Source organism: Nycticebus coucang, chromosome 19 (genome assembly GCF_027406575.1).
Source record: "Nycticebus coucang isolate mNycCou1 chromosome 19, mNycCou1.pri, whole genome shotgun sequence".
Classification (NCBI taxonomy): Eukaryota; Metazoa; Chordata; class Mammalia; order Primates; family Lorisidae; genus Nycticebus; species Nycticebus coucang.
Genome location: NC_069798.1, coordinates 193,664 through 210,665, shown reverse-complemented (window position 1 = coordinate 210,665; position 17,002 = coordinate 193,664). Strand labels below are relative to the sequence as shown.

Here is a 17,002-nt window from a genome sequence, read left to right as displayed (position 1 = left end):
AGCTGACCCCTGTCCACAGGGGGCTATCCCTGAGCATGGCCAGGGCAGAGACAGCCACTGGGGGAGTAGTCAGGGGAAGGTCTGGGCTGCGGTGGTGGGACAGAACTCTCTGTCAGCACGGTAGCTGACCAGGGGCTGATCTCCATTTGGTTTTAATTAATTTAATATTCACACGTGACCAGTAGTTCTGTATCAGTGCCTGTGTCACGTGGCCTCCAGGTGAACTTCAGCATGTGCTAAGGGGTGTCACCTGGTGAACCAGGAGCACCTAAGGGTGGTCTGGGAGGAATGTGCTCTGCTGTCACACAACTCTGGGAAATGCAGGGTTAAACACCACCAGTTATGATTTGTGAAGATGTCTCAGAGTGAGGTGCTGAGATCCATGTATGGGGAAATATGGAGGGGCGTTACGGGCTGGACTGTGTCCTCCACCTCTAACACTGAAGCTCTAATCCAGGACCTCGCTGCAGCTGCCTCTGGAGATGGGTCTATAAAAGTAACTAAAGTAGGGCGGCACCTGTGGCTCAGTCGGTAAGGCGCCGGCCCCATATACCTAGGGTGACAGGTTCAAACCTGGCCCCGGCCAAACTGCAACCAAAAAATAGCTGGGCGTTGTGGTGGGCGCCTGTAGTCCCAGCTACTCGGGAGGCTGAGGCAAGAGAATCGCTTAAGCCCAGGAGTTGAAGGTTGCTGTGAGCTGTGTGAGGCCACGGCACTCTACCGAGGGCCATAAAGTGAGACTCTATCTCTACAAAAAAAAAAAAAAGTAACTAAAGTGAGGTCCTACCCAGCCTCACAGCGGTGGCACAGACACCAGAGCTGGGGATACCTCTGTGCCTTGGAAGCTGCTCGTAGCAGGGCTCTGTGGGCAGCCAGCTCGTCTGAGGCAGAGGTCCCCTTTGGAGAGCTGCTGGTGTGGGAAGAGCCCATGGAAATGCCCATCCAGACTGAGCTCCACAGGTCTCTCCTGAGCAGGTTGGTTTTTCACTTGTGTATCTCTTTAGTCCCAAGGCACAGGTTGGGCTATCTGGCGCATGTGCCAAGTGTGTGGTCGTGCGTGAAAGCCAGGCTTCCTCTGGAATGATCTGACTGCGTCTCTGTCTGGAGCCACCAATACTTAGGGAATGGTTGATGTAATTTGCAAACTTCAAATAGTTTAACTCTCTCCACATACCTGATTTGTCCACTGATTTTCATTTAAAATAATAGAAATACTCTTGACCAGGAAAACAGGGCAGTCCCAGGCCCTCTCTGGCGGGGCTGTCACTCTTAAGGGGTGATGTTCAAGGTAAAAGGAATCTCTGCTGGGCCTGCGACCTGTCAGGCAGGTGCCAGGGAGACACAGCACTGACTGTGCCAAGAGCATCCAGAGGCAGGGCAACCACACGGCGGCTGCCTACTGGGACAGTGCGTCTGTACCCTCTGCCCAGGAGGGTGCTGAGGCTGTTCAGCTAAAAGGGACAGGAGTGTTTAGAGTAACTGGTAGGACACTGGCTGACCATGTGGCTGGCCCTGGTCCTGGCCTCTCTGGTTCTAGGTTCCTCCTGCCTCAGGAGAAGGCTTTTTGTACACCCTCACCCTGCCCCGAAGGCAGAGGCCTTGTCTGGGAGGCCTGGTGGTCAGTCCCTCCTGGAGCAGTGACAGTACCACCCACTGAGGAATGTTCACAGACAGCAAGTGGCCTGCTCTCACTGCGCCCTCGCCCTGCCCTGTCCAACCTCACTGTCATACCCTTCTCAAAGGACTCTGTCCTCCCGTGCCTCTCTCTCCATCAGTGACCTTTACCCCCCTCCTCCCCCTCACGTAGGGCCCTGCAGTCCAGAGCTGCCATTTCACTGATGCTGATAAGGAACCAAGTCTGCTCTGGTTCCTGCTCAGGACTCCTCACTGACCCCGACAAATTCTATAGTTCAACGTGGAAGGGAAAAGCTCCTATGCTTTTCCCTGATTTAGAAACTGCATAAAAGCCAGGTTTTGCCCACTCTCAGAATAAAACGTTTGTCCAAGGCCTGCCCACTGATTTTGGGGGAGGGTGTAAAGCCCTTTCTTCTTTTTTTGAGACAGAGTCTCACTAGGTAGAGTGCTGTCACAGCTCACAGCAACCTCAAACTCCAGGGTGCAAGCAATTCTCTTGCCTCAGGCTCCCAAATAGCTGGGACTACAGGTGCCTGCCACAATTTTTTGTTACAGTTGCCATTGCCAGGCCAGGATTGAACCTGCCAGACTCAGTATATGGGGCTGGCACTGTAACCACTGTGCTATAGGCGCAGAGCCGCTTCTTTTTTTCTTTTTGTAGATGGAAGTCTTGCTCTGTCACTCTAGCTAGAGCGCTATGGCATCATCACAGCTCACTGCAACCTCAAACTCCTGGATCAAGTGATCCTCACCTTAGTCTCTCATGTGGCTGGAAAGGCAGGTGACTAGCTAATTTTTCTATTTGAGATGGAGTCTCACTCTGGCTCAGACTGATCTGTACATACCTTTATAATTTTCATCTAAACGCTCAACATATGCATGCTTAACTACCTGTTGGTTCTCATGAGAAGAGCATTTTATGGAACACTTTATATTTTATGGTCTTAAAGGATGCTCCTCAAGAAAGGGACTGCTTTCCTACCAAATTCTGTCAGTGAAGAGCCCTGCAGTGCATATCAGCAAACAAAGGCTCTGCAGGGCTGACAGCAGAGAAACCCTGTCATACAGCATGTCCCAAATCTGCTGAGCTTGGAAGCCTTCTCAGTACCACCTGCTCATTTCCTGGGAACTCACTCTGCCAATCAGATTTTTTACCATCCTTACTTTCTAACTCAAGAGGCAACCCTCATGGGTAGCTGGAAGAGGGCAGAGAAAGGCCAGACTGGGATCTGAGCCCCCAGAAAGGACTCACGGTATGGACCATTCCTGGGGCTGCCCAGGCTGAGATCCCCATTTCTCCAGAAGTCAATGGTCCTTTGATAAATGTTATGTGCACAGGATGGTCTTGGCACTTTACTAATTCCAAGATGGTAAAAACTCACATCCACTATACTCTGTAGGAAACAAAATATAGGTAAACAGAGCAACTGGGACAAAAATCTTACCAAGTGGCTGATTTGTGTGAAGAATATATGGGAGTTATTTGTATAATTCCTTTACTTTGCATGGAAGTTTGAAATGAACTCAAAATAAAAGCTGAAGGAAAATAAAGGAAAATGTCAGAATTTCAGCAGGTCTATTTTCATGTTAACCTTTAGCCTGTCAGTACTTTTGGGTACAGAAAGTGTGTTTTATACTCTGTTGAAGGACTCTGTCATTTTGGAAACTAGAACAAGGGAACTAGCCCACCTAAGTGCCTTCCCAGGTGGCTGTGTCATCACTGGGGGCACTGCTTTGGAGGCTGTGTGACCATGGGTGAGAAATCTAACCACTCTGAAGTGAAAGTACCAGACCTCCTCTCATTGCTCATACTTTTAGAGAAGATGAAATGAGATCGTGAAAGGGTAAGTAATTTGCAAATTGCAAAGAATAATGCAATTCTAAGGGGTTGGAAAACAAAACTGCTCACCAGAAACAGGTCCCGGATAAAGAACTTGGCTCTCGTGACTTTGGGATCTTCTCCTGCGTCCGGAGTTGCTGTGGAAATTACAAATTTTATTTAAGCAACATGAACAATACAACTCCATGGAGACAGAGAAGGAATTACAAAGTTGGGCTGCTGTAATGAAAATGTAATTTTTATTCCCCTCTTTTCCTCCTAAATCATTTAAATTTTAATAGTTACAGCAGTGATATAGCTTTTCTTTGGTGGTGCTAAGGTCTGAATGTTTATGTCCCTCCAAAACTCAGTGCAGTAGTGTTCCTAGGAGGAAGACCCTTGGAGGAGTTCAGTTCTCGAGGGCTCTGTTGTGGTGGCTGGATCGTGTGAACCCAGTGGTCAGAGTGCGGGCTGAGAATGCAGGCTGCAAGGACTGCCCAGTCCTCAGAGGCTTAACACGTCACGTTGCCTTTCTCAGCCTCAGTTTCCACTGGGAAAAATAGTAGAAGCTCCACATAGGGGCACTGTGAGGGTGAAGTTGGGTCTTTCAGTCACAACAGACCACACTGAAGGTGCGAAAGAGGAGAATGTGCCCCGGAGCACTCAGGCTCCAATACCCCTTCCTTCCGCCTGCTGGAGGGGAGTCCCGACCTGACCTGTCGCCCGGGGTAGTCCGTCCTCCACAGGACACCACAATACTCCAGTACTTCAGGACAGGGCAGTAGAAGAGTGAACTGACTTAAATTAATTAGATTTCTTAGATCAATCAGAAGTGTTTGAACTTCCTGAACAGAAGTTACAGGACTTTTGAATAATCGGCTAATTCTATTCCTTGATTGTGAGCACTGTGCTTTAAAGTCTTACCATCTTCAGGAACAGTATAATTTGCATACTCTGGGAAGTAGTCTTCAATTTTTGACTTCCCTGCCAAGACTTTTTCTGCTAGCATATCCTGTTTGTTCAAGAACAAGATGATAGAAATTGTCCGTAACCACCTAAAAAGGAGAAATAAACATACAAATTTCACATACACGAGTAATATGCTTCTAACATATAAGTTGCTAAGTTAGATGAACGCTATCATCTTCTTAAAAATACATAAGGATTTAGAATCGTTTGGTACACCAACATCCTAAGTCCACCTATAAACAATGATAAATACAGACCCAACCAGAAAATCCAAAATCTGATATGCTTCCAAATCTAAAACTTTTTGTGCACTGAGATGATGCTGAAAGGAAATCCCTATTGGGTAATTTCATAGTTTAGCTTTTTAGATTAGGGATGCTCAACCAGTAAACATTATGGAAATATTCTACTATCTGAAAAAATCCAAAATCCAAAACGCTTTGGGTCCTAAGCATTTTAGATGTGAGATACTCAGCCTGTAGTTAATTTAGCAGTCTATCACTTCTAATTTGCTAGGGATATAAATTTACTGATACCAAAGCTAAGATTCAACCTATGTAATTAATACACTTGGGGCTGGGTGAGGTGGTTCATGCCTGTAATCCTAGTACTCTGGGAGACCAAAGTGGATAGATTGCCTGAGCTCAAAGGTTCAAGACCCGCCTGAATAAGAGCAAGACCCTGTCTCTACTAAAAATAGAAAAACTGAGGCAAGAGGATCGCTTGAGCCCAAGAGTTGGAGGTTGCTGTGAGCTATGACACCACGGCATTCTACCCAGGGTGATAGCTTGAGACTCTGTCTCAAAAGAAAAAAAATACACTTGGATATTGGTGTAATTTACCAATAACACATCAGACAACACACTAGATGAAGTTAAAGTGTTACTAACGGAACAATGCATGACTCAACTAATAGCTAATAACACCGAGCTTCATTAGCAGCTGATTTGGTTGTCTGCCTTTCTGCCTTTGAACAGGTTTAAGGTTCTCCAAATTTGAAGCATACTATTAATCAGATGTAGATCCACTGTACTTTGTGTAACAAACTAAAAGAAGGTGGCTCAGGTACCATGAATGGGAAGTACGAAACGTTTCTGTTCTCATGTTTCATGAAATCGGAGCTGGGAAGTGGTTTAGAATGAGCACTATGCATGTCAGCAGAGCCTGTGGGAATTTCATATGTCAAAGGAATCAAGATGACTTTCTATAGGGATCCATTTCTATAGGGATCCAAAATACAATCCATTTTCCCCTTAAATGGAAATAAGCTTTACTGTTTCTTCGTGTTATAAAATACATAGTCTTTGCAAAAACAAATTGTCTATTATAGAAAAACATATAGAAAAAAATCAAATGTCATTACACTCAGACTTACTAGAATTGTTATGCTTTTATGTTAGGGTTTCTTTTATCCTCCCCCATATTTATAAAAATAAAATCATGATTTTTTTTTTTTTTTTTTTTTGAGACAAGATCTCACTCTGTCAACCAGACTAGAGTGCAATGGTACAATCCTAGGTCACTACAGCCTCGAATTTCCAGGCTCAAGTGAACCTCCTGACTCAGCCTCCCAAGTAGCTAGGACTATAGGTGCACATCACCATGCCTGGCTAATTTTTTCTATTTTTCGTAGAGAAAGAGTTTGCTATATTGCCCAGGCTGGTCTTAAACTCCTGGCCTCAATATGCCAGGATTACAACCATGAGGCAGTACACCTAGCTAATCATGATGTTTTAAAATCTGCTTTTTTGGTATGGTAATTGTGGTCATTTTCTGTGTGTATACAAATTTCTAATGGCTCCAAAGTATTCTTCTATATGTCTGGTATTTCCAACCCTTCTTTTTTTTGCAGTTTTTGACCGGGGCTGGGTTTGAACCCGCCACCTCTGGCATATGGGGCCAGCGCCCTATTCCTTTGAGCCACAGGCGCCGCCCTCCAACCCTTCTTAACTGTGTGAATACTATAAAACTGAAGATGCTTGTTGAGAGAAACGCTTTTCTGATAATCAAAATCTTTTGTAAGGTCAACTTATGTTGTCTATTATCCTTGGTGATGTTTCTTCCTAAATATTTCAGAAGAAACCTGATTTTTAGCTCTATGTGTATATATTGTGTGTATCTGCTGGATACTCATTTCTTTTTTTTTTTTTTTGTAGAGACAGAGTTTCACTTTATGGCCCTCGGTAGAGTGCCGTGGCCTCACACAGCTCACAGCAACCTCCAACTCCTGGGCTTAAGCGATTCTCCTGCCTCAGCCTCCCAAGCAGCTGGGACTACAGGCGCCCACCGCAACGCCCGGCTATTTTTTTGTTGCAGTTTGGCCGGGGCCGGGTTTGAACCTGCCACCCTCGGTATATGGGGCCGGCGCCTTACCGACTGAGCCACAGGCACCGCCCTGGATACTCATTTCTTATACAGTCTCTTCTGCCATTGCAATGCTGGCAGTGTCAAACATGGTGATTTTGAGCTGTGAGAGATTTTAGAAATCTCCTAGTTGTTAGTGGTTATTCTAAAGTGGCTCTTCTTAAAATCAAACAAAACCAACTTTGAACTGCACATATAGTCATCCCTTGGTGTCCATGTTGATTGGTTCTAAGGTTCCCTGTGGATCCCAAAAGCTGAGGTTGGAATCCCTGACACGAAATGCTGCGATATTTCCATACAATGTACACATAGCCTCTTCTATACTCTAAATCATGTCTAGATTATTTATAATACCTAACACTATGTGACTAGTTATTTTTTTTTATTTGTTTATTTATTTTTTCTGAGATACTCTCCCCTGGGTAGAGTGCTGGGCATCACAGGTCACAGCAACCTCAAACTCTTGAGTTTAAGTGATTCTCTTGCCTCTGCCTCCCATGTAGTTGGGACCACAGGCGCCTGCCACAACGCCTGGCTATTTTTTTTTTTTTTTTTTGTTATTGTTGTTATTGTCATTTTAGCAGGCCCTGGCTGGGTTTGAACCCACCAGCTCTGGTACATGTGGCCAGTGCCCTGACCACTGAGCATGGGCGCTAAGCCCAGCTATGGATATTTTTAATAAAAGAAAATTTGCAGTCCAATGGTGGGACTAAATTTGTTATTTTTATAACCTGTTGTTCCAGATGCTTTCAAAAAGGTCCAGGGATTCCCTCAGCCTGTTGGTGTTGTTATCCTCCCGAATCACCATGTTGTAGCTACTGCAGGCCGCGACGTAAATAATGGCGGTGACGTCTTAGTGGCAGGAAAGAGAACAAGGGACGCCTTAATTAGACACAGTCATGGTGGGGTCATAGTACATATCCAGCACGGAATGATTCGACTCTGCACCTTGTGTGGGTGCAGCTGGTTATATAGTAATGAGGAGCCTCCCCAGAAGAGAAATGTAAATTTGGGCTGCTTACATTCTTTAGTTATGAGATTAACATCTAAGCAGGAAGCGTAATAATCTTCTATAAAATGCTATACTTTAGGTACAAGTTAGGTTAGAAATTGTCTAATTAAAAACAGGTAAACACAGTGGCAGTAGCAATGAGTGCTGGAATTCACCCCCACTTTCCTGAGGGAGCGTGACAGTCACCGTTAAAGCACTGGATCCATTTCCTCCTCTCGTCCCTCTGGCCGCCGACATCAAACATGCTGTGGAGAAGCAACAGGGAGATGATTAGGGCTGGGGTAGTGGTGACTGTTTCACTCTTCTCCTTTGCTGTCAGCATGTTTCAGCCGCTCACACGTGGGTCTGAAGTGGGGCTCCAGCCACTGTCCAGCCTGCACCACTGCTGGTGTGACCTGGGACGTGGGTGACTCTGCCTTTCCTTGCCTCTGTCTCTCCTCTCTCACCCCACAGGGGTTGTAGCAGTGAGCCAGCATGAACAGAGAGGCTGGCAGTATTCAGGGTCATACAGTGGGTGCTTAAAAATGCCACAATGCAGCAGCTTCTGGCTTAAACTCTCTCTTGCTTAGACAGGTCTGAGTACAAGCTGAGTCCCTGCCCGGGGCAGATCCTTCTTAGGACTTGTCCCAGCTCTCAGGATGTGATGTCTTCCCCTCTCTTGGAGAACTAAGAAAGGGCCCTTGCTCCCCTGCCTACATTGACACCCCTCTTGGTCACCAGCCTCCTCTGCTCTGTGCCCCATAGTGGGCCTTCATCACCTTCTGAATTCAGCTGGGACATTCGCCAGCCTCAACCTCTTCCGGTCTCCTAGGCCGAGGCACACCCAGCTGTCCTTGGGTTCCCCAGCCACACCTTGCAGTTCATTAGCCCTCTTTCCAGTTCCCCCCCTTGGCCTAAGGCATTTCTCCCTCTGGAAGTTTCTCTCTCTATTCACTTAAATGCCAGAATTTTCCAACTTCCTCAGGCTCTGAGACTCCTCTTTCCCTGAGACTGAGTGCACGTGCCTCAGGGCGACATACACTGTACATGATTGTCCCGGGAAGGCCTGCTAATGACTCTACTAGATTGTCACATGCATGCTTTGCCATTAGCACATGCAGGGTGCGCAGAGGTGCTGATTAGCAAAACACTTGTAAAAAAAAACCCCACAAGTTTGGGTCAAACTTGATTGCCAACAGTTCCACTGTGCCAGCAACTCAGTTATGATGTGGGCAAAAGCACAAATCCTGCCAACTCCGACTGCACTGTGCACCCCTTGCCACGTGTGGAGACCACCTGGATTTTATCCAGCTTGTTCGTCCTGACAGTAGCACCACGAGGGGTTCTCAGGATTCCAGAAGTGGGTGCCCATCACCTGCAGACTGGGACAGCGCTCAGCACTGTGGAAGCTTCAGGACCAGCAGAGGGCTCCAGGGCTCCTGCTGCAGTGACCTCGCCATTGACCTGCTGAACATGTTGGAGCAGCTGCAACATCACCAGTGCAGCTGCACAGTGGGTCTGCAGGGTCTGCGCAGCGTCTGAGGCTCAGAGGACAGCATAAGTAAAGGCACCTCCAAGGGAGGGCCAGGTAGAAGAAGGACCCTGATGGCCGCCCGGCCTGGTGGGGTTGGCTGTAGGTGGAGACACAGGGCCAGGCTGGAGGCTGTGACAGGGTGCATAGGAATGGCTCAGTCCCTGCTGTGCTCTGGGAGAGCCTCGTCCTCACATAGTAGGGTGGAATGGCTGAGCCAACACACAAGTGCCCGCAAACCCCTGCTGAGAGTCTGGGACAGTGAAGGGGCAGCAGGGCCATGGCCACAGGGATAGAAAAGAGTACACAGTGCACCAGCCTGTGAGGGGAGAATTAACTTATCACTAGGGAGAAAAATGAAGACAAAAAGAAGCTTGCCTAGTGGAGCCCGTGCCTGGGCAGCCCAGGACACCCTCCTGGAGACAACAGGATGTTGCTGGTTGCAGCTCTCACACTGTGAGTGTGTGCCCGAAAGGCCACAGGCTGGAAAGATGAATTTGATGCAGCCCCCATCTAACAAAAGGGCCATCAAAGCCATGGCAGGGATGAAAACACTGTTTTTTGTTTTTTTTTTTTTGAGACCGAGCCTTAAGCTGTTGTCCTGGTTAGAGTGCTGTGTCTTTACAGCTCACAGCAACCTCCAACTCCTGGGCTCAAGTGATTCTCCTGCCTCAGCCTCCCAAGTAGCTGGGACTACAGGCGTCTGCCACAGTGACTGGCTATTTTTTGGTTGCAGCTGTCATTATTGTATGGCGGCCCGGGCTGGATTTGAACCTGCCAGCTCAGGTGTAAGTTGCTGGCTTGAGCCACCGGTGCCGAGCCACACTGTTTTCTTTTTAGGTGTTCTCATTTATAGTTTAAGGAAGGTGGTAAAAATTAATATTTAAGCCCCTGCTAAAGCTCAAATTTCATGCTGGCCACCCTCATCTGAAAGGCGGGCACTGAGACCCTACGTCTGCCACTTCACAGGGCCGTGCATGGCGACACTCACTGAAAGTTGACTTTGTCCACTTGGAATCGTGTCTCAAAAATCCCCGACGTCAGAACTCTGCATCTGAGGAGGTCCTGGGGCATAAGAGAGAAGCACACCAAGTCATGTTATTGTTCTCTACACAGGGACACCCTGGTCTAATTATGAGGTCTGAATTTTTGGGCTACCACCACACTCACACCTGCAGCACTCTGGGAGATTAAGCGGGAGGATGCAGTGAGCTGTTAATTACACTGCTGCAAACAGCAAGACCGCATTTCTTAAAGAAAATCAAAATTTTCCAATGATGATGTTTTCATTTTAAAGGAAACAATAATAATGAAAAGCTCAGACAAATGTTCTTCATTTCATCCTCCAGAGAAAACATGGTAAATGTATTGGTTTCATTCTTAAAGTTTTGGTAACCATGCTTTGGTTTCTTTAGGATGTTTTTGGGGCATTTATGAAGGCATTTTACTGACTGTTAAGCACCTGACAACCAACTCACAGCACTTAGCATTCTGGACGGAGAATCTCTGCAGCCACAGCAGGGCCTTCTGTTGGCGTTCACATGGTTTGGGTGTGAAACCAAAGAAGTCTTGCCTTTCCTTTCCCTTCCTTTCCTCCCTTTCTCTCTCTTTCTTTCTTTCTCTGTTTCTCTCTCTCTCTTTCTCTTCCTTCCCCCCGCCTTTTTTTGAGACAGAGTCTCACTCTGTGGCCCTAAGTCAAGTGCTATGGCATCATCATAACTCATATCAACCTTAAACTCTTAGGCTCAGGTGATCCTCCTGCCTCACTTACAAGTAGCTGGGACTACAGGCAGCCACCACATGCTTGTCTTGTTTTTCTACTTTTGAGTCTCAATCTTGCTCAGGCTGGTCTTGAACTCCTGAGCTCAGTCAATCCAGTGGTCTCAGCTTCCCAGAGTGCTGGGATTACAGGTGTGAGCCACCAAGCCCAGGTTCCTTGTACATTTCTATTCTAAGATAAAAGATGAAGTGGCCCTCAGGGGACAAGAGAGTCAAACAGCCTCACAGTGCCGCCACCTCCAGCACACGGGGCAGATGTCAGGCTTCCCTGCAGCTACTCTGCGAGCACTCTGGAAGGGGAGAGGGTCCTTCCACACTGGCAAAAGGGCTTAGGGCAGACTTGAGGGATAGACTCAGATGTGGAAGCCTCAACTGCTCTGTCAGATAATTCTGAAGTCTTAAAGTCAGCCTCAGGGAGAGACAAACCTGAGGGGAGAGCAAGCCTCAGAACTCCAGGAAGAGTGAGAAGAGAGAGACTGCTGGTGCCCATTGCCAGGGCCCTCAGAGGGCATGGATGCTGGGTGAGTTTGGAGAGTTTGGTTTGAAAGGGAATCCCCTAACTTCCTTGGGGTTCATTAGCTCTGGAAGCACCTGGGCACCCCTGAACTGCACAATGCAGGACGTTCCACGTCTCTGCAGCTGCCCCTGGACGAGAGGGCACAGGGAGTCTCTCTGCTAGTTGTGAGGGCCCAGTGGGGTGCTTCTTTCTGGCTCAACCCAAAGGAGAAGCTCTGGGACACATCTGGGAAGTTGGCTGTGATGTGGGACCCTGTGTAGTGGAAGGTGCAGTGAAGCTGTGAGGTCAAGCTGAGTTGTCCTGATGACAGATCAGGAGAGGAATCATAGGCTCTCAGTCTGGGGATAATTTGCACGTTGGCAATTAGACACTCATGAAGTGTTAGAATGCCAAGCCAGGGGAGCAGAGGCACTGGCTGCAGTGCAGCTCCCACACATGCAGGCACAGCACAGATGGCCCTGATCCATTTTAAAATAATCACTGCTTGAAACTGGGAATCAATCCTGAAAGCTGGTGCAGGCTCTGCCCCACGTACCTGGTCTGTGGGTGTGTAGTCCACCAGACTGACACTGTCGATTCTTTCCAGGAAGCTGCAAAGAAAGCCAGCAGGAATGAGCCGTGTTCTCTGCCCACTTTCCCCAGGGGCTGGGGGACACATCAGTGGGACGCTGACACAGTACAGCAAGGACAGGCAGCAGGTTGATAAGCTGAGGTCAGTTCCCACTTCCTTCCTGAGTCCACCTCTGTCTAGAAAACACAACACCCCTGACCCAGGGACAGAGGACTGCATGTGTTTTTTCTTTCTGCTCCTGCCTCCCTCCTCTTTCCTTTCCACCTCTGTGGGGCAGGATGGAGGCTGCTCAGAAATGCAGAAGGGCTTGGCTTCCATTCCAGGATGAGCACCAGGAGGGTAAGTAAGAACGGGAGGTGGTCCATGATCCTGGAGCACAAGCTCCAGGACTTGTCCTGCAGACTGAAGGGAGGGAGAAGCCAGCCGAAGGGCAGACGCCACATCAGCCTGCATAGGGCCACTGCCGTCACAGCACCACCTACCTCCCAAGCTCGCCCAACCCAGGCCCTGGTGGCCCCCCTCCCCACGGGTGCCTCACCCTGTCTCTGTGCCCACCTGGCTCTATAGTCCCACCTGGTGCCCCCCCCCACAGGCCCCCGTCTACCTTGTCCCTGTACCCACCTGGCTCTTTAGTCCCACCTATGGATACCCCCCGTAAACCCCTCCTAGCCTTGTCTCTGTGCCCACCTGGTACATTCTGCAGTCATGGTGATATGTTATTATTTGTCTCTTCCATTAAAATGCAAGGCTCACGGGGCAGGTCTCTGTCCTGCTGGCTGGGTGTCCCCAGCACCTAGCGCAGGGCCTGGCCCCAATACATACAGGTAGAATGAACCCATGTCCTCTGTCCCCCTCTCCCTACTCTAGACAGGGAGAGGAGGAGCCTAAAGGACATACAGGGACCAGGAAGGGCTAGGGACTGGCTAACTGGTGACCAAAGGATACTTTTGATGAAAGGGGGGCAGCAGAGCTTCCGGAAGGAAGGAGAGAACAGGGAGGGAGGGGATCTGAATGGCCATGTTCTCTGGCTGGGGATGTCTGGGTGGCACCTGTGGACTGGGCTGGCAAGGCTCTAGCAGTGAGGACAGACTGGGGCCACACCCACCTCCCTGTCTGCCAAGCGGGTGGCCGGGTCCCACAGCTGGGCACGTGTACTCAGGCAGCCTTTGCTCACGAGTGTTCTGCGTGGTGGAGGGGGTGTCCCCACCTCCACATGCTCTTGCACCAGCCCCACACAGGCTCCTGAGACGCTTAGCATGGACAAGAGGGAGGTGATGGGCCAGAGCACATCACCCAGAAACTCGCCTCCGCACATTGGCAACTCTCAGCTGAAGGCACTTGCCATCAGCAGGTGTAGGGCTGGCTGAGTGAACCCTCTGGATCACAGTGGGCCACATGCTTCCTGTGAGAGAGGTGCCCATCCATGCTCATCCCTAGAGACTGGGAGTAAATGCCCAAATGGTCTGGACAAACCCACTAAAATAAACCCTTTGTGAATTTCTCCACATATTTCCTAGTCACTGTCCACATTTTACTGCTGCTAGGAGCTTAAACCCTTCCCCTTTGTCATTTCTCCATAAATTTATGGTTCTTTTGTTACAAAGGTATGCAAGCTTTCCATCTGCACTACTTCCCAGGTCTTCATTTCTCTTATTAAGGCTCCTCTGCTCACATGAAGAAAAGCCAGAGCAAGATCCTCCTTCTAAGTAGCTGGGACTGCAAGCGCCCATCATGATGCCTGGCTAGTATTTTTTAGAAACATAGTGGGCACTTGTAGTCCCAGCTACTTAGAAGGAGGATCACATGAGCCTAGAGTTTAGGTTGCTGTGAGCTATGATTGCCACTGCACTCTACCCAAAGTGACAGAGTGAGACTTTGTCTCAAAAAAAAAAAAAAAAAAAAAGATGGGCGGCGCCTGTGGCTCAAAGGGGAAGGGCACCCGTCCCATATGCCGGAGGTGGCGGGTTCAAACCCAGCCCCAGCCAAAAACCACACACACAAATAAATAAATAAATAAATAATATCTAAAAAAAAAAAAAAGTTTAGAAAAAAAAAGACATTAACTAAACTGTGTGTACATTTCCTACTGCTGACCTGTCTCTTAAGGTTCTACCCAAAGGGCCCAGCCACAGAACCCAGGTGGGCAGTAGGAAGTGCTTTTTCCTACAGGGGCAAAGGGGGCCATTTTAAAACAGTCATATACCAATGGGGGAGGTCAGGGGCCTTTGTTTTCACCCCATCAGTATGTGACTATTTAATGACCCATTTGGCGGAAGGCATAGTGAGACCACTGGATTTTTTTTTTTTTTGAGACAGAGCCTCAAGCTGTCACCCTGGGTAGAGTACCATGGCGTCACAGCTCTTAAGCGATTCTCTTGCCTCAGCCTCCCCAGTAGTTGGGACTACAGGTGCCCACCACAATGCCCAGCTATTTTTTGGTTGCAGTTGTCATTGTTGTTTGGTGGGACCAGGCTGGATTCGAACCCACCAGCTCTGAGCTGCTTGAGCTGTAGGCGCCAAGCCAGAGACCACTGGACTCTTTTGGCCATCTTAACTTCTTCCTTTTCTTTTTTTTTTTTTTTTTGTAGAGACAGAGTCTCACTGTACCACCCTTGGTAGAGTGCCGTGGCGTCACACGGCTCACAGCAACCTCTAGCTCTTGGGCTTACGCGATTCTCTTGCCTCAGCCTCCCGAGTAGCTGGGACTACAGGCGCCCGCCACAACGCCCGGCTATTTTTTTGTTGCAGTTTGGCCGGGGCTGGGTTTGAACCCACCACCCTCGGCATATGGGGCCAGCGCCCTACTCACTGAGCCACAGGCGCCGCCCAACTTCTTCCTTTTCAAAAGCTAAAGACAGCTTTAGTGGTAGCCTGAGATGAGGGCCTGGCCTTGCGGTTACATTTGGTAGCCTTCATCCCTGTACCCTCAGTTTGGCATGAGAAGTATCCCCAGAGCAGGTAAGCCACAAGCAGAATACACAAAGTGACAGCAGTGGGTCTGCTAGTTTAGGAATGGCCTCTCAGAGGGACCTCAAGTGGTGGGGTAGCCATGGCCTCAGGAATGAGGTCATTTTTTTTTTTTTTTTTGTAGAGACAGAGTCTCACTTTATGGCCCTTGGTAGAGTGCCATGGCCTCACACAGCTCACAGCAACCTCCAACTCCTGGGCTTAAGTGATTCTCTTGCCTCAGCCTCCCAAGTAGCTGGGACTACAGGTGCCCGCCACAACGCCTGGCTATTTTTTGGTTGCAGTTTGGCCGGGGCTGGGCTTGAACCCGTCACCCTCAGTATATGGGGCCGGCACCCTACCAACTGAGCCACAGGCGCCGCCCCATTTCTTTTTTTTTTTTTTTTTTTTGTAGAGACAGTGTGTCATCACAGCAACCTCTAATAAAAATTCCTATTTTTTGTTGTTGCAGTTTGGCCGGGGCTGGGTTTGAACCCACCACCCTCGGCATATGGGGCCAGTGCCCCACTCACTGAGCCACAGGCGCCACCCAGGAATGAGGTCATTTCAACTGCAGGCCAAGGGAAGGTAGGCCACAGTGATGTCTGTGACTGTCTGCAGAGGATCTAGGACACTGACAGGTTCATTCCACCTGTACTTACTGGGGCCAGGCCCTGTGCTAGGTGCTGGGGACATCTGGACCAACAGGATGGAGAGCTGTCTCATGGGCCTTTTAGTGGAAGAGACAAATAATAACAGGTCAAAGATTCGATGTAAATCGAACTACACAGCCCCCGGGCTGTGACAGGGCCTTGAAGGACCATAAGGTCAGGTGGCACAGAGACAGCGGGGGGTGGGGGTGGGGGCTGTGAAGGGATCCCCAGGCCATGGAGCTGGGAAAGCTGGGAAAGTGGCACTGTGGCGGGCACTGCCCATGCACAGGCAGGCCAAGTGGAGTCCTCTGGGGAGTCAGATGCTCCTGGAGAGAGACTGCAAGACAGACATGACTTAGCGAACTGGGCCACTGAAAAGCAAAAGGGACTCTGATTGACCAGAGGCCCTGCGAGGCCTAGGAGGTGCTTTCATACCCGAAGGCAGGTGAGTTGGCCAAGAGTGTGGAGCTGGGTTCTCAGGGGGACAAGCAGTGTTGGGAGCGCCTGCCCTTGCCTGAGTGTGGGTGGAAACCGCAGTGCCCTTGTGGTTCAGTGTCTTGAATGTGGTGGGGTGGACAGCACCACAGAAGGGCACCCTGAGTTCCCAGTCATCTGGCAGGAGAGGAGCAAAAAGAACTGAAATTTGTGACAAGGTCTGAGGAGTTTCTGCTGTGGTTGGAAGGGAGATCCAGTTGTTTGCCCTACACACCACGCATGTGTGCTGCAATGCTTTGGTTCAGTAATGGTCTGTCTTCTTGACAGGGGACACACGACACTGAGCATCAGACACAGAGACTAACCAGCTCTGTAAGAAGAGCTGGAAGGGGCAGAAAACCAAATGCCAAGACTCCACTACAGTTTAGGAAGTAACCAATTTAAAACAGCGTGCACATGGGGTGGAGAGAGGCAGCTGAATTTATTCAGATGGTAATGACTAGCTTGAGAAGAAAGAATGAAATGGGGGGGGTGGCATTTAAAAAAATACATCTGATGTTCTTAAAGAGCTCCTTCACAAGGAAGGGATGGGTGTACTTTGTCCGATTCTATTAAAGATAAGTGATTCTGAGCTGTGGACGACAATGGCACAGCCGTCTAACCTCTTGAGAAGGACATTCAGTACTCCTTCCAGTTCTGATGCTTAGCCACCCAAGGGAGACCTAGGAGGCCTCACTCAACATTTCCAAAAACATCGTCTGAATTGTTGCTGATGCTGATGGTATTCTGAGT

The 17,002-nt window shown here is 48.9% G+C and overlaps 1 protein-coding gene across 2 annotated transcripts in view; it reads right to left on the bottom strand.

Annotated features, from left to right (window-relative positions):
* GNAL (G protein subunit alpha L) overlaps positions 1-17,002 on the bottom strand; it is a 179,449-nt gene that overhangs the window by 2,474 nt on the left and 159,973 nt on the right. For both annotated transcript variants that reach the window (XM_053571262.1, XM_053571263.1), the window contains 6 exons: positions 12,141-12,195; positions 10,301-10,374; positions 7,986-8,044; positions 7,519-7,639; positions 4,379-4,509; positions 3,545-3,612 (listed from right to left, as the gene is read on the bottom strand). In XM_053571262.1, the coding sequence (XP_053427237.1) occupies positions 3,545-3,612; positions 4,379-4,509; positions 7,519-7,639; positions 7,986-8,044; positions 10,301-10,374; positions 12,141-12,195 (508 nt within the window). The remainder of the gene's footprint in view (positions 1-3,544; positions 3,613-4,378; positions 4,510-7,518; positions 7,640-7,985; positions 8,045-10,300; positions 10,375-12,140; positions 12,196-17,002) is intronic.